Source organism: Bubalus kerabau, chromosome 6, assembly GCF_029407905.1.
Source record: "Bubalus kerabau isolate K-KA32 ecotype Philippines breed swamp buffalo chromosome 6, PCC_UOA_SB_1v2, whole genome shotgun sequence".
Lineage (NCBI taxonomy): Eukaryota > Metazoa > Chordata > Mammalia > Artiodactyla > Bovidae > Bubalus > Bubalus kerabau.
The window spans coordinates 94880464-94906145 of record NC_073629.1 but is presented as its reverse complement, the minus strand read 5'-3'; the positions used below and the strand labels follow the sequence as shown (position 1 = coordinate 94906145).

The 25682-nt window shown below is 42.7% G+C and overlaps 1 protein-coding gene and 1 long non-coding RNA gene across 7 annotated transcripts in view; both read right to left on the bottom strand.

Annotated features, from left to right (window-relative positions):
* RAB3B (RAB3B, member RAS oncogene family) overlaps positions 1–25682 on the bottom strand; it is a 69826-nt gene that overhangs the window by 25790 nt on the left and 18354 nt on the right. Inside the window, exons 1-2 of one of the 6 annotated variants that reach the window (XM_055585905.1) lie at positions 23754–24517; positions 18137–18224 (exon numbers count right to left, since the gene is read on the bottom strand). The exons of 3 other annotated variants lie outside the window; for them this stretch is intronic. In XM_055585905.1, the coding sequence (XP_055441880.1) occupies positions 18137–18224; positions 23754–23827 (162 nt within the window). In that variant the 5' untranslated portion in view covers positions 23828–24517. Of the gene's footprint in view, positions 1–18136; positions 18225–18329; positions 18616–20173; positions 20606–23753; positions 24518–25682 lie in introns of those variants that run through there. 2 more of the 6 variants (XM_055585906.1, XM_055585907.1) reach the window with 2 other exon arrangements.
* LOC129655461 (uncharacterized) lies at positions 9731–11479 on the bottom strand. The gene is made up of 2 exons (XR_008716010.1): positions 11400–11479; positions 9731–10265 (listed from the first exon to the last, which is right to left on the bottom strand). It is a non-coding gene; the product is annotated as an uncharacterized LOC129655461 (long non-coding RNA).

Below are 25682 nucleotides of genomic sequence, written 5' to 3'. Positions count from 1 at the left end.
ACCCTGTAAGGTACATATTATTACTCCCACTGTACAGTTGAGAAAACTGAGGTTCACAGAGATTGTCCATCAAATATAAGAATCGGGATTCAAAACAAGTCTGTCTGTCTGATTCCTACACCTATTTCAGTATGTCGCCTTGGCTATGAATCATAATTTGTGTGATACAGAAATGGAACAAGCATCACCCTTGCCCTCAGGAAAGCTCAGCAAAAGTATAGAGGCGGCTAAGACATACCACCAAACTCATAATTAGCAATGTCATCACTATCAAATAAGTGGTATAAAGAAAATGTGTCACACAATTCAGATAAAGTAGAAATATGGTGATCTAGGGTAGTTATGAAAGATGTCAAAGCAGAGATAGTGCACCAGTTAGGACAGACTGGGTTACTCAATAATAAGCAATCTCAAAATCTCAGCAGCTTCAATAACAAGGTTTTATCTTTCACTATTTTTACATATCCATTAAGAGTTGGCTGGGTGCTCTGCTCTTTGTCTGCTTCATTCCAGGATAAAGACTGACAGAGCAGCTATGAGAAGGAAAGAAAGTATGTGAGTCATGTTTTAGCTCTTCCATTTTTCTTGTTCACTGACCAAAGCAAGTCACATGCCTGCACCCAAGAAAGCACAATCCTATAAAATGCCCAGGAGGAGAATGGGAAATGTGGTAGATGGCATAACCACTCCCATGGATGGAATCTCTACCAAGTCCAGCAGCATTACCTAAAGATGTAGTTACTTGGTAATAGAAGGAAGACAACAGGGATTTTCCTAAATAAGACTTTTCCAAGCAGAGAAGTGAAGGAAAGGTATTTTGGCATAAGGAAGAGTTTTTTCCCATGACTACTCCAGAAGAACTTAAGGAATTGTGGGAAATGAGTAGGCAATAAAACTAGAAAGAGCTTTGAATGCAATGCTACAGAATTTGAATTTGATCTTTTTAGGATCAAAGATTTTGAGGTAGGATATTAACATGATTTTATCTGAACTTTAGAAAGATCGCTTTGACTGTGATGTGGAGAACAAACTGGAGGAAGTAGAGATGGGAAGCAGGCAGGCTGGTTTGTGAGATCTTTGCAATGGCTCAGGTGAGACCTAAGAAGTATTTGAACTAGAGTGGTAGCAGTGGGGATGGAGTAAAAATAGATTCAACAAGTATTTAAGGGGTGACTTACAGACATGGCAAACATCAGTTATTTTTCTGACAGGGCTCAGCTTCTTCATGTTCTGTGCAATTCAGCTCTGACCCAGACTTGCACATTACTCAGCAAAACAAAGTCTGCATTTAACATATCCACCATCCTTGAAGAGCATTTGAGTCACCATCTCCTGTTTATTGAGCATGGATTGGGGGTGTCTTACTCTTTACTTCAAGCAGCTTATCAGAGTATTGCTTCTGACCACATACAGTACTTCTCCTTAAGAGTTCTGGCAAATAGAATTGTATCCAGCTCATGGATGAGTAGTGTAGAATGAATGAGTAGATGGGTGTAATGAGTGAGTAGTGTAGAATGGGTAAGGAGATGAATGAATTAAAAAATGAATGAAGAGATAGATGAGTGAGGGTGAGTGAGTAAATAAACATCTAACACAGGAAACTTAGGCACTAATATTAGAGAGATACTCCTGTTATATCTACACAAAAGCTCTGTGCGTGGGTACCTATGACCACTGCAGCAGCTCTTACCTCTACTTCCTGAACTCCTCAGAGCCAACGAGACAGAAGAGACTCTTTCTACCAGTGTACAGGCTCAGGCCCCAAGTCTTGTTCTATAGGGTTTAGAACTAAGCCACCTGTCCAGACTAGGGATCTAAAGGCCCAAGCAGGATTTTTGAGCACTGCCAGCAGGTCTCATTTCTCCTCACTCCACCTGCATTATACCACTTCTTTGTGACAGTTTCCAGTCTCCCATCTCTACCTGGAGTCTGGACCTGTGCTCCATCTCTTTGACAAAGAATCCTGCTACTCAACTGATGCCCAGTTAATTGGAAATCCTGGTATAGAATAATAAATACGCTTGGACAGGAATTAGTTTTACTTCTACACGCTCAGTGCCTTGGACAGTGCTATGCACACATTAGGGATTCAATCACCACTTGCTAAACAAAAAGGCCATATGGTTTTGAGGTTAAGAGCGTGGTCTTTCGAGTTAGACTTCTGGGTGTAAACCCCTATTCTAGCACTTACTAACTGTGACAATGGTAGGCAGCCTCTAAAATGATTCACAATGATTCCTGTGTCCCAGTATTCATGTTTTGGATAATTCTCTCCTGGGGCAATTTTCCTTTTGGGTCCTTAGTTTCTTCATCTATAAAGTGGTCTATAACAATAGACCTATAACATCTATAACAATACCTATTTCACAAAGTTACCACAAAGATTAAGAAAGTTATTATATCCGAAATGCTTGGAACAGTTACTTATACAGCATGAGTGCCACTTAGGCATTGTTTTGTACTTCCACAGTCAGCCCTAGGAGCAGGGCCAGCTTCCCAGGGTCTGCTCAGCAGGACTGAACAAGTCTCATGCCATGGGCCACCCTGCTCTCATTCAGACCTGCTCAGGGCAGCATCCATTCAGGGTCTAAATAGGATTTGTCATTGTTTAGTTGCTTAGTGTGTCTAACTCTTTTGTGACCCCATGGTCTGTAGCCTACCAGGCTCCTCTGTCCATGGGATTTTCCAGGCAAGAATACTGGTGTGGCTTGTCATTTCCTTCTCCAGGGGATCTTCCCAACCCAGGGATCAAACCCGCATCTCCTGCATTGGCAGGTTGGTTCTTTACCACTGAGCCACTTGGGAGGCCCCTCAATATGAAGCTTCCCTCAAAGAGCAGAAAATGGACAGACAGAAAGGGAATGGATGAATTAAGAGTTGAGCAGGCTTTGGTCTGACACACAGTTTTTCCTATCATTAACTGTGTGGTTTTGGATGGCTTGGCTTTTTCATCTCTCTGAAGCTCAGTTTCTTCACGATTTGAATGAAAATAATAATACCTACTTTGCAGGGTGTTTATAATTAAGTAAGATTTTTTTAAATGTCTAGCTCATACTAGGTACTCAAGTATAGGAGTATTTGTCCCTTGTATTATTATTTAACTTTTCTAAGGCTTAATTTCCTCATTAATAAAGTGGTGACAATAATACTAGTCCTTTTCCTTAATTTTTTTTATTGTGGTAAAAGTCACATAATATAAAACATACTATTTTAACCATATTTAACTCTATAGTTCAGTGGCACTAAGTACATTCACATTGTTGGCCAACTCTCACCATCACCCATCCCCTGAATTTTTCATCTTCCTAAACTGAAACTCTGTCCCCATTAAACATGAATTCCCATTCCCCCTCCCCAAACCCCCACCCCTGACCCCTGGCATCTACCAATGTACCTTCTGACTCTATGAATTTGACTATTCTAGGTATCTCCTATAAGTGAAATCAAATAGTATTTGTCTGCAAAATAATAATACCAGTCCTGGAGTGGTTGTGTGAGGATTAGAAATAATGTATTCATAGAGCCTGGGAGAGTGCCAGGCACACAGTAGGTATGTAATAAAGCTTATAGTAGCTGTGCTTATTACTGTCGATATTGTTGTTTTTCACCTAAAGAAAAGCAAGGTTGGAAACAATCGTCCAGCTCTCACTATCCTGTGCTCAATGGAAAGTAACCCAGAGAATCGCTCCTGAAACTCCCTCTCTCTTTTATTTTTAAAAATCACTTTGATGAACATTGATTCCCCTCCCACTGATGAGAGTCAGAAATAGAACCAAAGAGGAGACAGGAAGGAGGAAAAAAAAAGAGGCATGACTCACTGTCTACTTGAAGAAGGAGATCGTGTCATCAAGAGCAATTGATTGACTTCTACGAAGCAGACATTCATTGAGCTCTTCATATGGGCAGAGCACTATGCCAGAGACTGGACACAACGATACGCAAGCCACTGGCCTGGCCTCCAGCAGCCCTGTCAGTGTGACTGACAGACACGGGGGCCAGAGAGAAGGGAGATAACATCAACTGAACACCTACTATGTGCCAGGCACGTCAATAAGTGCTTCAAAAAAAAAAATTGCTTCATATATGGGATCTTATTATTTGTACTAACCAAATAAAACCTGCTAAGTGCCAGGCACTATGCTAAGCACTTTTCCTGTTTTACTTAATTTTCAAAACAGCCTTGAAATACTGTTATCTGTACTTACAGATAAGGAAAATTTAAATAACTTGCCTAAGATCTTATAACCAGTTCATGGCAGACTGAGATTCAAACCTAGGTCTTATTCCAAAGCCTGTGCTCTTCCCAGAATGCCTTTGCTGTAGGTTATTCCTCTTAACTATTACATCAGCCTGAAGCAGGACAAGTTTGAGTCCCCATTTTATATATAAATTAACTGAGGGTCACAGAGTTTAAGTAACTTCCTAGAGTCACAAACTATAAGGAAGTAGAGTCAGGATTCAAATTCTGTGTTTTGACAAAAGTTTGTGTATTGTCTACACAGCTTATAGCCCAACCAGACTGTATATTCTGAATTCTTCTCCGCTCCTCAGGATAGGACCCAGCCCACTTCCAGACAGGAGAACCTCCAACCATTTCTAAGTTTCCCTAAGGCCAACGTCTCTCCACCACCATAGAAAAGGGCTGGAAATCACCCACAAAGCTTAAATGGAGTCACGTGTCTGGCACACAGGTGTTCAACCAATATTAGTTGTCTTCTTTATCTTCCACTGAATCATTGACCCAACACAGATCCATCATTTCTGGAATTTCCATATTGTCACCCACACATGCAATACTCATTTCTGCTCCATATGTCTCTTCATGTACTCTCTTGGCCACATATGCCCTCTCCCAGCTCCTCCACATGTCTTAACTATCAGACTGTTGAATTCTAAAATTAAAAGTAAATCTTAGAAGTTACTCAATCCACCCACTCACTTAAAAAACGAATTCCTTCTATAGCATACTTGCATTAAGTGTTCCCAGTGTTAGATGCCTACCACCTCAAAAGGCAGCCACTTAACTGATGGACAGTTCTGAGTATTACAGTTCTTCCTTCTGTTGAACTGAAAGCTGCATGTGGTAATTTCTATCCATCAATTTAATTCTGTTCTCTGGAGACCCAAAGAATAAATCTAATTTTTCACTCATGTGGCAGCCCTCCAAATATTTAAGTCCTATGTTTGTTTAGCTCTTAGAGTTTACAAAGTATTTTTTTCTTATTATCTCAGTTAGTTCCCAGAGAAATCCTATGAGAGAAGAACCAATATCTCCATTCCATATTAAGAAAAAAAACAAACCTGAGACTTGTAGAGATGAATGATGAAAAGAGGCTTAAATAAAACCAGGTCTTCTGGCTCCAAGAGACAAATGTTCTTGGCACTGGACCCCATCCCTGCTGTTTCAAATCACCTGTCACAGGAGCCACAATCAAATGGAATGACCAGAAAGAACAGTGACAGGAACTTGAAACGGTGTCATGGCAAGAGCAGCTGAAGCAAGAAGGAAGCTCTGAGGAAGGGTACTGCCATCTCCAAATATCTAAAGTGCCTAAAGGATTTTCATTCTTTTCCTTTCTTTTTTTTCCCGAATCTTCACCGGGCACTGATTCTGTGGTAAGTGTTGGTTAGGTCCTGAAGATATAAGGTTGAATATTATACATACCTGCTTAAACTCTACAGTGTCTGTTTACTGAAAAGAAAAACATGTATCGAATGGGGACTTTAAAGTGGGAGAGGCCATTCCCGCAGAGCCTTCTAGCACCTCTCCCTGAGGCAACACTCTCCCTCTGGAGCTTGGCTCCACTCAGCAGAGAAGCTGCCCTGACCATCCTGGCAATGTCAAATGCTACAATTACATCCTCTGCTGGCACCATGTACTTCTCCTTTGTAGCACTATAATTTTGCATTTATTTGTGTAATTATTTGATTAAAGACTGTCTCCCCTGCCAAACTGCAAGGGCCATAAGAACAAGGTGTCTGGTTTTGCTTATTCTTTGGTCTTCAGTGCCTGGCATAGCACTGGGATGGGGGCAGGGAGATTTCCAATAAATATTTGAAAAGGACTGAAAGGGTGAACTTTGGGAGTGACTGCAACATTTCTGATAGAGCACAATGAATGTCAGATGGGTCTTTCTAAATCTCATCTTCTAAATCTCATCTCTTGGTTTAAATCCCTCCCTTTACTTCCCACCGGCCACCTCATAGGCTACAAGCATCTCAGTAGAAAGCAGACCCTTCAGGGTTGATTGAAGCTTCCCTTCCAGTTCCTTCCCTCCCATTCCTCCACTGAACCAGTGAGTTTCAGCTTTGCCTAACTACTTGTGGTTTTCCAAACACTGCTCCTTCACACCCCTGGACCTTAATCTGATACCCTGATCTTTGCCTGAAATCCCCTTTCTCCTTTATGATTCACAACTTTATTCAAGGTCACATCCTCTGAACTGTCCTTGACCTCCTCTCCCCTGACAAAGTAACTTCTTTCTCTGCCCTCTTTAGTTTGGCATTAGATCACTGCATGTATCACACATATTAGAGTTACTGGGTTATTCATCTGTCTCCTCTGAGACCCAATATTTATTTAGCTAAATTAAATCCCAGGTCCTCAATTATAGCACCCAGCACATAGTAGGCACTTAATAAGAATGCTGGTGAATGAAACTCAAAGGCTGATTCTGTGCTAAGGACAGAAAACTCATTTAGAAACTCAGGATTGGTAGGAAAATCACCTGTGAGAAAAGGGTCCCCTCTTCTTTCTGATTCCTTTCCAAGTTATTAGATGAAAGAGGAAGGCTCAGAGTAGTGACAGACTTAAGAAGTCACACAACTAGGAAGAGGTTATATCTGGGGCCTCTGTCCTTGCTTGGATTCCTGCCCTATTATATACATACTTGCCAAACTTCTTCCTGCTCCTCTTTAGCTCATTCCCTCCAGGCGAGGTTGCGGGGGTGGGGATGGGGGGATGATGAGCACCAGGAAGGCAGGTAATAAGAGCTGAGCTGGTTCTCCCCTCATCCTACACCTTGACCTGCAGCTGCCAAACTCCAAGCCCTTTGTATTCTGTAGCACCTGGGAGCCGAGGCATCGTGTCCCATAGGAATGGGAGGAGCAGGAGAGAGCTTTTCAGGGACATTCAGTGGAGCCAAGGAGATGCAAAGGATTGAGGGAAGGAAAGAGTGTCCCCTTAAAGCTGGCTTGGTGTTATACCCATCTGTCCTCAGGAGTATAGACCACGCTTGGAGCACCCTACAGTTTATAAGCATTTTTGTTGCATCATCTCAATGGATTCTAACAATGACCTTGTGATACAAACTTTTGAGAGTCAGAAGAAAAATCAGTCTTTGAGTTTATCCAGTCTTGATTGCTTTATTTTGCATGTTGCGAAAGTGGGACTCAGAGGTAAAGTAACTTTCCTAAAATGTTACAGCTACTTATATTTTTGACTAGGCTGGGACTCAAATGCAAATATTCTGACTCCACCTCCAGTATTCTTTCAGCACACCATGAATTGCTGTCACTACTGATTTACAGATAAGAAGATTGGAGTCTAAGGAGTTCAGTCACAGGTAGTGATCCTTGAGGACAGCGGGCAGGAAAAGAGGTCACTGGAACCCAGGATTGGGTATTGGAAAGCACTTCCCTGCCCACATAATTCCTATCTAACCTTTGAAGTCCAGGCACCTATTCTGGGAAATTCTTGGGGATCCAATATCAAAATTCATTTTTTTGGACCATCACAGAATATACCTGAGCCTTATTTTAGTGATAGCAGAACACAGAACCTTCAAGTTAGAAAGCCCTTGTGGAATTGATTACATATGTGAGAGTAATCAATTCCACAAACATTTACTGAGCCTACACTGTGCCAATAAATAAGACCCACATGATTTCTGCCCTCAGAATTCTCAGTCTAGCAGGGAAACTACCTCACATGTGGCAAATCCTTTGAGGAGTTATAGGATGATACATATGATACCTATAGGGTCTCCCTCATTTTACAGGTGAGAAGTCCAGCTCCAGAGAGGTGAATACCCTGCATTCTTATTTTTGGCATTGATCTCACACAAAACCCTCAAAGCCTCTCACAGATTCGAATGATTTCCACTAAGATACAGGCACTACATTTTACTTCACACAGATAAACTAAAGATAGAGTGGTTCCTTTCATTGCTCCTCAGTGAACCTGGCATAGCTTAGGTTTTCAATATTTATTTATTTATTTTTGGCAGTGCTGGGCTGGCTTTCTCTAGTTGCAGTGAGTGGGAACTACTCTCTAGCTGCCGTACACGGCCTTCTCGTGGAGATTTCTCCTGCTGTGGAGCAGGGGCTCTAGTACGAGGCGGCCTCAGTAGTTGTGGCACATGGGCTTAGTTGCTCCACTGCATGTGGGATCTTCCTGGACCAGCAATTGAATGGTGTCTTCTGCACTGGCAGGTGGATTCGTAACCACTGAACCATCAGGGCAGTCTCTTCAATAACTATTCTTGAATGAATGGATCATAGAATCTACATCAGGGATTTGTTTCAACTCCCATCTACATCTCCCCATCTAGGCTGTGGACTCAGGGCTGTCTTTCATTTCTATAGCCTCAGCAACAACCTAGAGCAAGGCATGGCACCTTCCAAAAATACTGAATGAACAAAGGAACAAATAAATGAGAGAAAGCTGGGTAATATTATCTCTCTGTTGCCTCAAATAACAAAGATGACATGCCCCATACTTGCTCCTCTTCTCAAAACCCCTCCTTACCTCAGTTTCTATGAAACCTTACTTTACCAGCGCTTCCCCTGCACCTCCTCCTGCTCCTGTCTCCTAAACTGGCTCTTTATCGGCTGGGCCCTTTACTTCCAAGTTTCAGATGCAAATTTCCAACTGTCTGCTGGTCATCTCCATTTAGTCTGAATGCCTTAGACATGTACATAGTTGACTATTAAGTAAGACCTACTTCATTTGTGTCTTCTCCAGTTACTAAGCCCTCATCAGTACCCAGGACAGATCTGGGCACATAGCAGGTATTTTAAAGATGCCTGCTCAAAGAACAATCATCCCTGACACCCCAGTGCTTTTGCATGGACAAATTTAGCATCAGAGTTGCCAATCCATTTCCTCTTCAGTCTTTTTGCCTCCCAATTGACATCAGCACTATTCAGAGCAGGCTGAGGAGTCTCCCTAGGGAATCTGCTTAATTTGCCACCTGCTGTATCCTTTCAGTGACTCACCCAACTCCCCTTCAAGACAGGAAGAAATGGGAGAAGAAGTGATGTGGGAGAGGGCCAGGAGAAAAAAGAGAAGCTTGAAACAAGATTATACTTAATATATTCCCAGGTAACAGCGAGCAAAAGGAAATGATTGTTAGGTTTTATATTAAGAAATGGCTGGTGATAAAAATAGGACCCTTGTCAGACAATTTGAAGAAAACAAATGGTTAATAAATGTATAGATGATTGTTCAATAAGTAATCAGAGAAATGCCATTTGAAATAATGAGATACCATTTTACGCTATTAAATTAGCTAAACTTAAACTAAGATAATATTCGATGCTGGCAAAGGTAGAGTATAATAGGAATCTCACTAGTGAAGTCTATGCAAAGGATATAATCTGAAACTGAGGAAGAGTTTTATATACAAAGATGATCACTGATCACTGCAATGTGATCCATAACAGCCCCAAGTTGGAAAGTAGTTAAATGTTCAAACAATGGAGAACAACTAAACTTTGAGAGGCCAGAACTTGTACCTCATTGTTTTACTGCTGTTCAGAGTGACCAAAATATGGTAAATGCAACAAATACTGTTAGTGAATGAATTAATGAATAGATATGGTACATTTTCCTCGTAAAATGCTATGAAGTCATTAAAAACATATTTAAAAGATTTTCTAACAACTTTAGCTGTATTCATGTCATAGCTTTACATTAAAAAAGACAAGATATAAAATTGAATATACATCATCACTTCAATTATGTTGAAAATTCATAGAAAAGAAACCAACCACAGTGTCAGTAAAATTTTCTTCTTTATGTTTGTATATAATCTCTAAGTGTTTTTTAATGAGCATATATTACTTTTATAATTAAGAAAAACTAAACTCATAATGAACACTGGTAGTTGCTATTATCATGAATAGTCTAGGGAGAAGGAAACATGGGAAAAAATACGGAAGACAAATCATAAGTTGATCATTGTTGTAGATGGATGATGGTACTCAAGTACTCCTTAGTCTTCCTACTTGAGTGTATGTTTGAAATTTTCCATTATAAACAGCTAAAAAGAAAAAAAAATAGTAAGGCCCAAAACAGCATGGCATCTGGGGAAAGTATAAGCAGTTCCATTTTCACTGAAGTGTAAAGTACAATATTATATGGATTCTAAGATGCCCTTTTTTGTTTCACATTTTAACATCTCTGAAATAAGGATATACCTTACAATAGATAGCATTTTCAATTTTTGAAACACAGTACTTAAAATAGGAAGTGAGGCTGGAACTAGATCATGGAGGTCTTGAATGCCAGGCACTTGGACACCGTCCAGAAGAGAACAGGGAACTACTGAGGGATTTAGTGGTACCCACACAATATAGGGGGCTGCTAGGTGGCGCTAGTGATAAAGAACCCACTTGCCAATGTAGGAGATGGAAGAGACACATCTTACATCTAAGATATACGGTTCTATCCCTGGGTTGGGAAGATTCCCTACAGGAGGGCATGGCAATCCACTCCAGTATTCTTGCCTGGAGAATCCCATGGACAGAGGAGTCTGGTGGGCTACAGTCCATAGGGTTGCAAAGAGTCAGACACAACTGAAGTGACTTAACAGGTATGCACACAACCTGTTGTGTAGGGGACATTCAGTAAGTGTGTGCTAAATGGTGAGGCTTTTGAGGTTGGGGAAACTGCTGCTTATGCCAAGGGCCAGGGGACACCGGGACACTGACTTTTATGGGAGATGAATTTGAGGCCTTGCTGTCTCCTCCTCGTCATCTCATGAGTCCCATTTCTCTCCAGCTCGGCAGGGCAAAACCATCAGGTTGTCTTAATAAAGCCTTTCTCTCTCCAAATCCCCAATTACTTCCATTTTCCTGATAGTAAGAAATATTTTCCCAGAACCTGAGCCAACAAAAGCTAAATAAATGTAAATGTCCACAAGCCTGGGTTCCATGGTACCTTCTGACATGACATTCTAAAACCATTTTAGCCAAAAACAAAACCTTGGGCTAAAGCCTGGCCCAGGGGCCCACTTATGAACTCATTTCTAAACAGAGACATAGGGAGTTAATATTTACAGGGCAGCTAATAGGCTAGAGTGAACTCCCTAGCACTTCTGGGACTTAACTTAGAAAGACAGTCCAGGATCTCCATCCTGCCCTGGGCTGGGCTTTCCCTTTGGTCTCATAGCTACCTTCTCTTGGGAGTTGGCTCAAGTCACCATAGCAGACAAGTCGCCTGAGGATCATTTGCATACAGGTGCCACAGTGTTCTAAAAATAGAATAAACACTCAGCTCCACAAAGCAAATGCCTTGAAATTTATTTACAAGGGAGGGGAGACAATCATGTAAAGAGGGAGGAGGGACCTGTCAGAGGCAGCCTGACAATAAGGGAGCCACATGGTGCAGGCTGGGAGTCAGGAGGCCTGGGTATGATTCAATTCTACCACTAACTTGCTTTGTGGGTTTATGAATACCAGCTTCCCCACCCCACCCCCCACACTCTGGGCCTTGGGTTTTCCATCTTTAGATGATTTTTAGGGCCCCTTCTAGCTCTGTAAATAGCAATAGTAGTAGTAATAACAATAGCAAGAGTAATAATAATTGCTAGCATGAACTGAATACCTACTAAGTGTTAGGCAGTGTGACAAGCATTTTTTTTCTTGCATTATTCATCAACCCTCACAATCAGCTCTTTGAGGCAGGTAGGAAAGAAACTGAGGCACAACATGTGTTAGTAATTGCCCAAACTAACAAATATTGGAGGTAGGAGTTTAACCCCTGTGCTAGAGTGACTTCCAGAATACTAAAATGTTACACTTATTCCTGATTTTTTTAATCTAACAGTTTCACTGCCTTAAGCTCATGCTATCTCTTACATTCTTTCTCCTCAGGTTCTAACCACCCTAGGCTGTTCCCCAGGTCCCAAAATTGTGCTCTTCAAAGTCTCCTTGCTTTTCTCACACTGGTCCTTCTGACTGGAACAGCCTGATCCCCTGCCCTGCTGAACTTGTCACCACTTACCAATCAGAATTCAGTTCAAATGCTTCCTTCCCAATTCATTTTCTCCAATACCCACTGGCAGAAGTGATGACTGATTGCCATTTGTTGAGAATAAGAGTATGCCAGGTACTATGCTAATTCTTACAACTTTTTGAGAGCAGTTCTATTATCACAACCATTTTACAGATGAAGTTCTTGAGGTTAAATACTTGCCTTAGGTCATATAGCTAGATAAAAATCTGAATCAGACAATCTGACCTCACAGCCTTCCTAAGCCCTTTTCCACCCTCTCTCTAATGAAATCATGTATGAATTGCCAAGGTGACTGTCTCCTCCACCAGACTACAAACTCTTCTAGTTCTTCTTCTTTTTTTTTTTTTTTGCTTTGCTTTTTGTTTTATAGGATTAACTGAATTGCTGGAAAGTAATTTGGAGCAGCATAGAAAAGATGAAAGACTAAGTTCTTCATTCTGTCTGATCTTTCTCTGCCATTTAAATCCCTTTGGGAGGGGCTTCCCTGGTGGTCCAGTGGCTAAGACTTCATGCTCCCAGTGAAGGGGGACTGGGTTTGGTCCCTCGTCAGGGAACTAGATCCCATTTGCTGCAACTAAAAGTTCGCCTGCCACAACTAAAGATCCCAAATGCTGCATGCTTCAATGAAGATCCCACATGCTGCAATTAAGACCCAACAAGGCCAAATAAATAAATAAAAAGTTTTTAAAAATCCCTTTGGGAGTAAGTATATATATTTAATTATATACCTTGGCAACATTTTAGTTTCCATCTCAGGAGCGTGGGTGAACCACCTCCTCCAAGAAGCCACTTAAAATCCTCATTCTCATCATCCCATTAATTTTAGTGTCCTTCAGCATTTATACTTCATTTAATTAAACACAGTAAGTATTAATGAGTGGGTTCTGAGTTCAAATTCCAGTTCTGCCACTTCCTGGCACCTGACCTTGAACCAGATCTAAGTCAGAGCCAACTAGTTAGCTGCAAAGCGAATATCCTTTCTTTGGTGTTGTTGGGACGATAAAATGAGATGAATGTTGTGATAGTGCTTGGGCAGCTGTAAAGTTCTGAATAAACATTAGTCACAATCATTTAATTGACAGTTTGCTCTTATAATCTGTGGTTCTTGCCCTGGTGTCATATGCAGGACAGGCCTTGGATTCCTGGAGAGCTGGAGCTGTAGGAAAGTGTGAAGAGGGAGGAATCCAAGAAAGCAGGGATGCTAACTGCCTGAGCAAACTTCCCTGGAAGGAAATTAAAGGTCTAATTATGCCTCTGCTGGTGGTAAATTTCCAGGCCAGCCTTGGGCTCAATCAGTTAACACAGCAACACAGCAGTGGGGGAGGACAGTAGCCAGAGAGAACATTTTCTCTCCCCACAAAATGGCATCTCATGGGAGCCTGGACACAAAGTCCAACCTTAGAATCACCTCTGATTTTCTCCAATCACTCTTTCTCTTCTCTCTTATTTCCCTTATCTCTTCCTCCCCAGGTCCCAGCAGAGAAAACTGAAAGCTTCAGCCAGTTTATGGCACTGTGGGTTCAACCTGGAGCCCTATTAGTATTGTCCCTGCAGAACAGGCTGGGGTGTCCTGGAATGGTTCACGGCAGCACTTAACTGTTGCTGTGGTTAGGTCTCAATATGTATACGCAGAAATCGTGTGGTCCAGTGGGAAGAGCCCCGGCTTGGAGGTGAGTCAAGCTCAGGTTCGAGTCTCACGTAATCCAGCTATGGGACCTCTGATAAAGCATAAATGCTTTACTTCTCTGGGCCTCAGTGTCCTCATGTATATAATGAGGATGACAAGACCTCTCAGGACCAAATGAGATCAGATATACCAGATGATCTGACCGGATTAGTGTCCAGAGGGCAACAAGAGGACAGCAAGTAAGAAAGCAGCATGTCCATTCCAGAGAGGCCAACCCAAGAGAAAGCCCAGGCCTCCCAGCCACTGATGGGCAGAACTGTGCAGAGGAGGTTCCCTGGGGGGAGGTAAAACTTAATCTGGGGCCAAGGGAAGGGTCGGGCATGTGAGGTGCACAGAGAATGCTGGCCTTGACTTTGAGAGGTATAAAGTACAACCTGAGAACTCAATTTCATTTTAACAACTTCTACTGAATGCCTACTCCTCGGCACGCCCTGTGCTGTGTGATGAAACTGTGGATCTATATCAGACTTGGCCCTTGCCCTCAGGGAACTTGCAATGTGAGAGGAAGACAGACAAGTTCCAGATACATGCAATATAGCTGGTAAGTATGAGAACTAAAGGAGGGGCCCTAAACCCAGGCTCAGGGAGAGGTGGATCAGGAAAAGAGTCTCAGAGGAGCTTAGACTTGAACTGAGTCTTTAAGTCAAATGGAAGTTTGCTGGTGGGAAATGGGGAGGAGAAGTCATCTCTGGAGAAGGGGAAGGAAGTAGCAAAAAATTGCATCCTAACTCTCACAGCCAAGAGGAGCCTAAGGAGACATGACAATTAAGTGTAATATGGCATCCTGGATGGGATCCTGGAACAGAAAGGGGATATGAATAAATCGTGGATGTCAGTTCATAGTAAGATATCAATATTGGTTAACTAGCACAAATGTACCATACTAGTGTAATAAGGTAATAAAAGGAGAAACTGGGGATGGGGTAAATGGGAACTCTGCAATACTGTTTGCAAATTTTCTGCAAATCTAAAACTATCCAAAAAAATAAACTTTGGGGTTTTTTAAAGCACATCCTATGTTTGGATTGGCAGTTTGGAGAACACAAGGGTGCAGTGTGGACTGACTGAAGGGTGAGTGACTGAAGATGGAACTGGGAAGGTAAGGAAGGGCCTGGAATGCCAGGCAAAGCAGTTTCCTGGGTATGGATGGGCAGCCCTCCCTGGTTTAAAGCCGTGCAGTGACAGTGATCAGAGAGCATGTGAAGGAAGCAAGGCTGAGGGCAGGGAGATCCATTCAGGCTCCAGATACAGTCTAAGGAGAAGAGAACAAGAATCTGAGGTAGGAAAGGGGCAGAGGGACAGCCAGGCTCAGATTGCCCTGGTTAATATTTAGGGGACAGAACTGAGGAGGGGATGCATACAAGAGAAATTTGGAGGATAGAACTGATAGTTTTTATGAACAACTGGATGAGTAGGACCAGAACTGAGAATATAGGGGGACCCTCAGTTTTAAGCTGGGGGCAGTGGTTGGGATGCTCAAGAGAGGGAGCATAGACACCCCCTTGGGCTTGACCCCCCCATCATCTTCCTCCCCATCACCCCCTGGGCCTGAGCTCAAAGTCTCTGCGTCATTAACACAGAGTCGACAGACTTCACAGAGGAAGGTGAGAAGCACAGGCGTAGAGAGAGGATAAGAGTTTCCAGCTGTCACCTGGCAACCCAAGGTGTGGGGCAGTGGTGTTGGGCCATGATATGGGGGAAGGGGGAGTCTGCAGAAGGAAGGAATGATAAATCCTCAGTTGAGTGGCCTCCCTGACACCTCCCCTGCCCTTAGCAACCCATCAGGCAAGACCCCAGCAAGCAAGGAGAATGTCCTGCCTTTGAAGGCATCCAGGCATCTTCAGGGGCAGAGCACTGGTGCTCTCTCCAGCCCCCATTGAAAACGGGAGTAAAAGGTCCACAGCTCACATCTGATTTCTCTGCTGATGAACTCCACCCTGTACACACCATGGCTCCAATCTTAAAAATGGCAGCAACCAAGACTAGTCACACAGTACAGCACACTAGAGCACTCATGAACTTATCCTGCTCCACCATTCTCTGAGTGACTGTGGACAAATTTACTGACCACCTAATATGTTACAGGCACCATGCTAAGTCCTTTCCTTTTATTTTCTCATTTGCTGCACTACTAAAGTAGCTGTTAATGTCATTCCCATTTTACAGCTGAGGAAACAGAGGTTCAGAGACATCGTGATTTGTCACACTGCTGGGGCCATGTTTTCACTCTACCTCTACCACAACTAACGAAGCCCCCACCCATCCTCTCATACTGCCAGAATGTGCTCCTCACCGAGCACTGCATTAAGTGCTGAACCACTTAATTACATACCTGTTTATCAGTGATGCCCATTAGAATCACCTGTGAAGCCGTAGAGGGTGGAGAGAGACAGGGCTGGTAGAAGGGGAGAGAAGCTGGAAAGCTAACGGGGGATAGTTTGAAACAGATAACCCATCCCTTTCTGAGAGTGTTTCCTTGGAGACGCAGCTCCAATTTTCAGCTATGACACTGACTCTCAACCACCTTTGAGTCCTTGGGTTATCACAGGGCAACGGGAAGAGTGGTGAAGGCAGTCGGCTGTAAAAAGAGCACAAGTTCTGAGCCCCTATTGTGCCATTTACTAATTTTGATGATATTTGTTCAAGTCTCTTAACTTCTGAGTCTGGTAGTTTTGTCATCTGTTCTGTGCTCCATCATTGTGATGATTTTCTTTTAAAGGCATGTAAAGTACCTATACAATCTATAGTTGTTGCTCAATAAATTATAACTCAACAATATTTTCACCATCTATTGAGTGCTTTCTGAGCACCCAAGTCGTTACATATGTAATGATATAACAAGGAGGGTGGGGTACAGGGCATCATACATGGGTTTTGAAGCCCAATGTACACGCGTGCTAAGTCGCTTCAGTCATGTCCGACTCTGTGCAACCCTATGCACTGTAGCCTGCCAGGCTCCTCTGTCTGTGGGATCTCCAGGCAAGAATACTGGAGTGGATTGCCATGCCTGCCTCCAGGGGCTCTTCCCGATCCAGGGATCAAACCCTGATCTCTTACGTGTCCTACATTGGCAGGCAGGTTCTTCACCATTACCACCACCCGGGAAGCCCCTAAAGTCAGAAAATCCTGGATTAAAATCTGGAGTCTAGAGACTTCCTGGTTCCAGTGGTTGGGACTTCGCTTTCCAATGCAGGAGGTGTGGGTTCAATCCCTGATGGGGGAGCTAAGATCCCACATGCCTTGGGGCCAAAAAACCAAAACATAAAACAGAAACAATATTGTAGCGACGTCAATAAAGACTATAAAAATACTCCACATCAAAATTAAAATCTTAAAAAAATCTGGACTCTACCACTTACTATTTTAGTAAACTTAAGTAAGCTACCTAACTTCTCTGGACCTCAGTTTTGTTGTTCTTGTTTAGTTACTAAGTCATGTCCGACTCTTAAAGACCCCATGGACTATAGCCTGTCAGGCTCCTCTATGCATGGGATTTTCCAGGCAAGAATACTGGAATGAGTTGCCATTTCCTTCTCCAGGGTATCTTCCCAATCCAGGGATCGAACCTGTGTCTCTTGCATTGCAGGTGGATTCTTTACTGCTGAGCCACTGGGGAAATCTGGACCTCAGTTTACTTATCTATAAAACAGGGATACTAACAATACCTACCTAGTCACAGGATTGCTGTGAGAACAACATGAGTTGCTAAAAGCGCTGAGCACAGTGCTGGCCATTAGGCAGTGCCATTGTCAGCTCACATCGACCCTGCCGGAGGTATTATTAGCCCCATTTTGCAGGTGAAGATATTTTACATAAACGGTGGTTGCTGTTTATCGCCACAATAACTATTGATGTGTGAAATGGAGAGGGAGGCCTTCTGAGTAAGAAAGCAAAATCCTCCAGCCTCCGGGCCTCTAAAACCAGGGATTAAGAGGAAGCAAGACCCATATCCCTCCCCTGTGGCCCCCACACAACCACTGTCTGTAGCCTTTATTCCTCTATTCATGTCAGTCATGGCAAGAAGCCCCAGTCTTCCAGGCCATCCCTAATTACTGGGCTTTGATTCCCATACAGCTGTGTATATCATCCTTTCTAACCCTATTTTCTCCTCTCCCCCTTGAAGGCTTTCCCTGGGCCTTCTGAAACCCACAGTTGGTCATCAGAAAAATCTCATTTTCCTCCACCTCTGGTCTGGATGTTTTCCTCACCTTCCTGCTGTGATTTAAAGCTGATTCTCCTTGAGGGCATGGCTTCTCCCAAATTGATGGCTGCTCCTCTCTCACCACCTCTGAATCTCTGGGCCAGAAAGTAGGACACATGTTATTGCTTTCCACCCCTGCCTGCAGATCATTCTCTTTCCCTCCTTCAAAAAACAATATGCCCTCCAGCTTTGGGTCTCACATTATGAGATTATGCCACCCACTCATCCCTCTGCTGACCAGTGAGCAGTTCTTGCTTCATGTTACTCTCTCCATAATTCTTGGTGATTTCATAGCCACAGAAGTGAGCCTTCCCACATCTTCCCTCAAGTTCCTCTTCTGTCATCATGCTGATCTCCATCCCTGCCTCAGCCACTCACAATTATGCCCTGCACCTTGTTGGTACCAATAGGAATTTCAACCTCCTATTCTCAGATAGCTATGATCTTTCTAGCTCATTCCTTCTAGATTCCCAGCTGCAAGTCTTCAACCTCTACCATCTTTTCACTGCCTTTACATCATCACCTCCTCTGCCCAGCTTGAATTCTAGGGCCTGTTATGACTCTGGCTTCCCACATACACCTCAGGCTCCGCTAGTCCTCTATTCCTTCGTCATACCCATTCAGCAAAACAATACTTTCATTAGAGCCAACTCTCTGCCTCTTCTATGACTCCATCCACAGAGTAAAACATGGTCGGAGAAAACACACAACTATGCTCTGAATTCATGAATTTAAATTTATGATCACTAATTTCAAGTGGAGCCTTAATGCTAATCAGCAATCAAATTACATTTCCCTAGTCTATTCCCTCTCCCACCTTCTGAGACGACCTTCTCTGTTCTTGAATCTCTGTGAAGAATCTCTGTTCTTGAAACTCTCAGCTGACAACCTTGCTTCCTACTCCACCAAAAAATTATCCAAGAGAATTCCCACGAGCACATGTAGCCCCTAGCTGCGTGTGTGTGTGTGTTAAGTCACTTCAGTCGTATCTGACTCTGCGATGCTATGTCTATAGCCTGCCAGGCTCCTCTGTCCATGAGATTCTCCAGGCAAGAATACTGGAGTGAATTGTCATACCCTCCTCCAGGGGATCTTCCTGACTTAGGGAGGATCCTGATCGAATCTGCATCACTTTATGTCTCCTGTATCGGCAGGTGGGTACTCTACCACTAACGCCACCTGGGAACCCAGCCCCTAGCTGCACCTGTGCCCATTCCTTCCAGCTCTGCCATGTTAATATGGACGCACAGTCTGTGCTCCTAGCAAGGACTCACTGTGTTTGTCATCCCATTCTCTCTCATCAACTCAAGGACACTGTCCTAGAAGCTCTCCTCTGTCTCCCACAATGTCAGTTTTGTTTTCTTTCTTTGTTGGTTGCTTGATTTGTTGATCTCTATTGCATTGTTCCACCAGCACACAAACATGATGCCACTTCTCTCATCTTAGAAAACAAAAATCAGAAACATTTTCTGACTAACATCCCCCTTCATCTTCAGCTACCCAAAATCCTTAAAAGTGTTATGTACGCCTGGTCTCTCTAGTTTCTCTTCTCTTACTCTTAGCAGGCTCGCATCGCCACTACTCCACCAAAACAGCTAGCGTCAAGGTTACCAATAAAATTCCTGCTGCTAGATCCAGTGGTCAATCCTCAGTCCTCATACAGACTGAGCAGCAGCACTGGACACAGCTTCTCTCTTCTCCCTCAAAAAATTCTGTTTGGCTGCAAAGACCCCACATTTTCCCTTTTCAGTTGTTCTTTTTCAGTATCCTTTGTGATTCTTATCTTCCCAACATCTTCATGTTGGAATATCTCTGGTCTTTACTCTTTAGAATGTTCCTATTCTTCTATCTTCATACCTTTCCTTTATATCTTATTTGGCTTCATGGTTTTAAATACCTTCTCTATGCTAATAACTTGCTAATTTATATCTCCAGGCAGGGCCTCTGGCCTGACTGGCAGATTCATTTATCCAACAGCCTTTTCTATATCTCCACTTGGTTATCTAACAGGCATCTCAAATTTAACATAACCAAAACTCAGTACCCAATTGTCTCCCCAAATCCTGATGTCCCCGAAGTCTTCCAGATCTGAGTCAGAGGCATCATTAACCTTCCAGCTGCTCAGTCCAAACACTTGGGATCATCCCTGACTCCTCTCCTTCCTTCTCTCCCACATCCAATTTAACAAGAGACCCTGTCAACAATATTTTCAAACTGTACACACTCTGACTACCATCGCTGACCACTTTCACTACCACTACTCCTACCCCTCTCCTTCAAACCACAGTCATTCCCAGCCTGGATTATTACAACTCCTAACCAATCTTCCCACTTCTGCCTGTTGTTGGTTTATAATTTATTCTTGAAACAGACATACCCTGCCTCAGAGCAATCCTGTTAAATATTAAAGTGCAAGACACTAAAATATTCTGGAATTAGTAGTGATGGTTGAACAATTTTGTGAATACAAAATCACTGAACTGTAAACCTTAAAAAGGTGAATTTTATGATATAAGAATTATATCTCAATTTTTAAAAGTTATTAAGTGCAGCATGGATTGGATCCCGAAGCAATAAAAGACCATTAGTTGAAAAACGAGTGAAATTCAATTAAAGTCTATTTAGCTACTAATACTGTATCAATTTTAACTTAGTTTTCGCAAATGCACCATGGTTGTATAGGGAAACTGGGTGAAGGATATATGGGAACTCTCTGTTCTATCGCTGGAAATTTTCTATAAGTCTAAAATTATCAAAAACTAAAGTTTATTTTAAAAAATATAAGTCAGATCATATAATTCCACTGCCCAAAATTCTCCCATCTCATCCAGAGTAAAACCCAAAGCCTTCAAAGATTTTTCTGAGGAAACTCCATATTGCTTTCCATTGCTGTTCCAACAAGGGCTCCTTGTGTACAAGGGCTCCAAGTCTTTGGCAACACTTCATATCTTTTTAACTTTATAATAGGCACCCTAACATGTATGAGAATATATTTCCTGGTATTGATTTGCAGTTCCTAGTGCTGCTGAGCATTTTTTCATATACTTGTTGGACCTTTCGTATGTGTCTTTGGAAAAATGTCTATTCAAGTCCTTTGACAGAGCTACCATATGATCCAGAAATTCTACTTCTGGGTGTGTACCCAAAAGAATTGAAATAAGAACCTCAAAGAGATATCTGCAATTCCATGTTTTTTGTTGTTGTTAAATTGCTAAGTCATGTCTGACTCTCTGTGACCCCATGGACTGTAGCACGCCAGGACTCCCTGTCCCTCACTGTCTCCTCGAGTTTGCCCAAGTTCATGTCCATTGAATCAGTGATACCATTCAACCATCTCATCCTCTGTTTCCCTCTTCTCCTTCTGCTCTCATTCTTTCCCAGCATTAAGGTCATTTCCAATGAGTCAGCTGTTCACATCAGGTGATCAAAGTATTGGAGCTTCAGCTTCAGCATCAGTCCTTTCAACGAGTATTCAGTGTTAATTTCCTCTACGACTGACTGGTTTGATCTCCTTGTTGTCCAAGGGACTCTCGAGAATCTTCTCAGCTTCTCTGGTGGCTCAGACAATAAAGAACCTGCCTGCAATGCAGGAGACCCCAGTTTGATCCCTAAGTTGGGAAGACCCCCTGGAGAAGGGAATGGCTACCCACTCCAGTATTCTTGCCTGGAGAATTGCATGGACAGAGGAGCTGGGCCAGGCTACAGTCCATGGGGTCAAAAAGAGTCAGATACGACTAAGCAACTAATATCTGAATCCCATGTTTACTGCAGCATTATTCACATTAACCAAGATATGGAAACAACCCAAACGTCCATTGATTTAGACAGATGAAGAGAAAGTGGTATAAACATACAGTGGAATATTATTCAGCCTTAAAAAAGGAGATTTTGCCATTTGTAACAACATGGATGATGAATCTGGAAGACATTATCCTAAGTGAAATAAGCCAATAACATTACTGCACAATTCTATTTATATGAGATATCTAAAATAGTCAAATAAAAGCAGAAAATAGAACAGTGGTTTCCAGGGGCTGAGGGGAGAGGAAAGGAGGACTTGATGAATTTGCTATAATGTTTCAGTTATACAAGGTACAAGTTCTAGAGATCTGCTGTAAAACATAATACCTGTAAGTGAGCAGAACTGTAGTATTTAAAAATTTTTAAGAGGGCAAACCTTATGTTAACTGCTCTTACTATTGAAAAAAAAAGGAGGGAGTAAGAGTGCACAAGGAAACTTTGGATTTGAATAAGTCTACTATCTTGATTGTGCTGATGGTTTCAGAGGTATTTGCATGTGTCCAAACCCATCAAATTATAGACATTAAATATGTACAGGTTTTTGTATAACAATTACACCTTTTGGGTTAAAAAAAAAAAAAAAAAACCCAAAGACTTATAAGGCCTCCAAGGCCCAACACAATCTAACCCTCCCACTAACTCCAGCTTCATCTCTGACCACTCTCCCGCTCCAGTACCACTGGCCTTCTACTATCCCTGGAATGTGCCAAGCATACCCCTGCCTCGGGGCTTCTGCACTTGCCTTCCCTTCTGCCTGGGATCCTCTTCCTCCAAATACCCTATACCTCCTTTAGAATTTTACTGAAAAATGCCCTGTTCAGTGAAGTTCACCCTGACCACCTTGATTAAATTTATAAACAGCCCACCTATCCTAGCCTATCCCCCTTACCGCTGCATATTCCTCTGGAGTACTTACCATCACAGAACATACTGCATATTTATTTATTGCCAGTCTCCCTCCTTAAATCTAGGGGAATGTGGGAAAGGGGATTCCATTTCTTACTTTCACTGCTGTGTCTGTAGCACCTGAAACAATGCTTGGTGCACACAATGTAAATATTGCTGAATGAATGAATGAGTAAATAAACGAACAAACGCATAGAAGTTTGTTGTGGCTGGAAAGGATACAGCAAGTGGGAGGTGGAGCAGAGGCAAGAGCTGTGACTGGGAGATGTGGGAGGATTTCAGTCACCTCACAGAACATCCTACAAAGCACATGGCAACTGACCCTATCTCTTCATATCTGCCCTCATTTCCGCTTATGAGAGCCGCCTCTTGCTTGGACTATCTCTATTACACCCTCCCCTCTTGCCATACCCTGCAATGCCCCCCACCTTCCTCCCAGAGGTCTTTCTTACCCACTTTCTGTACTGAACTCTCCCTTCCCTGCATGCCACTGCATACACTCAGCACCACAGTTTATTTTATTAATATTAAAATGTTGAGGGTTACCAATTGTATTGATACAACTGAAAAGCAAAAGAGAGCAAGCACTTAAATACGATTTATGGTAACAGAAAAGAATACTGCAGAGAGTTGTTTAAAGACCACATCAAGCTGTCCACATCACTAATTCCCAGTGTTTCACAATTTGTAAAATACATAGCTGCGGCTCAGTGGTAAAGAATCTGCCTGCCAATGCAGGTTTGATCCCTGGGTTGGGAAGATCCCCTGGAGAAGGAAATGGCAACCCACTCCAGTATTCTTGCCTGAAAAACCCCACGGACAGAGAAGACTGGAAGGAGGCCCATGGGGTTGCAAACAGTCAGACATGATTCAGTGACTAAAACAAATAAAAACAAACAAAATATATAGCTACATACCCCTGTAAGACACAAATAACTTCTCCCCGAGTTAGGGCAGTAACACAAAGCTGCTGACCCAACAGTTCAAGCATGTGCAGCAAATGTCTTGGCTACTTCTTTCCTACAGCTATACAATTAAAAATTATACAAGGAGCTGTGTGGTTAGGGGAGGAAAACCAAAATAGTATTGTGCTCATTAAATAAAGAAAAGTCCTGATGAAAAAATATCAGCAACACACATTTTAGCACTTAATGGTCTTCTGAATTGTTTTCTCTTCCCAACTAAACTGCTTGTTTCATTAGGGCAGGGATCTGACAAAGCAGTCAGCCATCAACACCACTCAGTTTGAGAGTCAGAGAAAGCATTCAGGTGGATGTTCCTCAACTCCTAAAAAGGATGCAGAATCAGCTCAGATCACATTCAGACTTTCAGTTGCCACAAATCAATCCTTGAGAGTAACAGAGTTAATAAGAGCAAGGCTACCAACTAAGGATCATTTACTATGTACCAGCCACTAGGCTAAGCATTATCTCATATTATTCTCTCAACAACACAAAGCAGTTGTTACTAAAATTACCCTTATTTTAGAAAGAGGAAAGTGGAGTACAGGGAAATAATGGGGCTTGAACTAGGTGACGGCAGCAGAAGTGGTTTTGGAGCACAGGTTGCTCCATCCAAAGGCTGTGCCCCTGATCACATGCTGGGCTGCTTCAAGTAAATCAATGCAGGGATCTCAGCACGCAGCTGCAGAGTCAAAAACTGAGGTCAGCCTGGACCACAGAGGGAATGAAAGAGACAGAGAGCCCTGCCTCTAAGGATGTTATTATCATTACCATAAAGCCGCCTCCTCCATGGAGCCCTCTCTGATGCTCTCAAGTTTAGAAGGAGCACTCCCTCTCTGAACTCTCAAAACTTTCTGTACCTCTTTCAAGGCATCATTAATATTTGCAGCATCGTCACTATTTATGTACGTTATACCTCTCTTCACACCCGAGCACCACCCTCTCCTTCGAAGGAGGGATACTGTCTCACCAATCCCTGCAGAGCCTACCAGAGTATGGGTCCTTGAAAGCAATCGTGATTTTGCACACATCTTTCTCTTGTAAAGATCTTCCCCAACACTAACCTGAAAACCTCTTAACTCAATTGCCAACACCCAGTACAAATGGCCCCTTTTCGTGAAGCCTAAAATAGCTTTCCCAGGCAGAGGTAGTAGCTCCCTTCCTGTGTTCCCACAGCACTTTCTTCATCCCTTTATATCATTTATTTTGTATTGTAGCTGTTTATTTGCCCTGTTATGACAGTGCCTGGCACATAATAGGCACACATGTTTACTGAATGAGTGAATGTGCAAATGGCTTATGGGTTACTTCTTTTCCTCCCACGCCAATTTGGGTGGCAGGAAGGCAGTGGTGGGCCCAAAATGTGCATGCCCCTAGAAGAGCTGATCAGGATGGCTGGTTCACTCTTTTGCAAATTACAAAAGCAGACTATGCCTGCAATTCTGATTTAACCTCCCATAGTCTTTGTTGTGATTTTAAAAATCAGATTAAACTTCCCTAGCAGCTGGTTCCTACCGGCTTTGGGAAGATGAAAGTGTCAACATGTCTCTGCAGCCACACCAGGAAATTTGCTGCCTAGAAAAGTCGATTCTGAATATCATAAGAGCTAAGTAGGGAATGTTGTACTCAGCAGTGTCTCCATATTCCTGAAGCCACAGGGACCTGTCACAGCCCTCGTGTTCCAGTTCAGCCTCCAGTCTCTTCTGTGCTGCCCATCGGTCTCTCTGTGGGTCTGCATTATGTTCTGGTGGCCAGATTTCAACTTCCTGAAGGTGGCATTAAGGACCCTGCAATGGGCCCTTAGTAAAGTCCTCTCTCTCTGGACCTCAGCCTCCTCATGTCTAAAATGAGACTGAGATGTGATAAGCTCCAAGCTCACAGGCT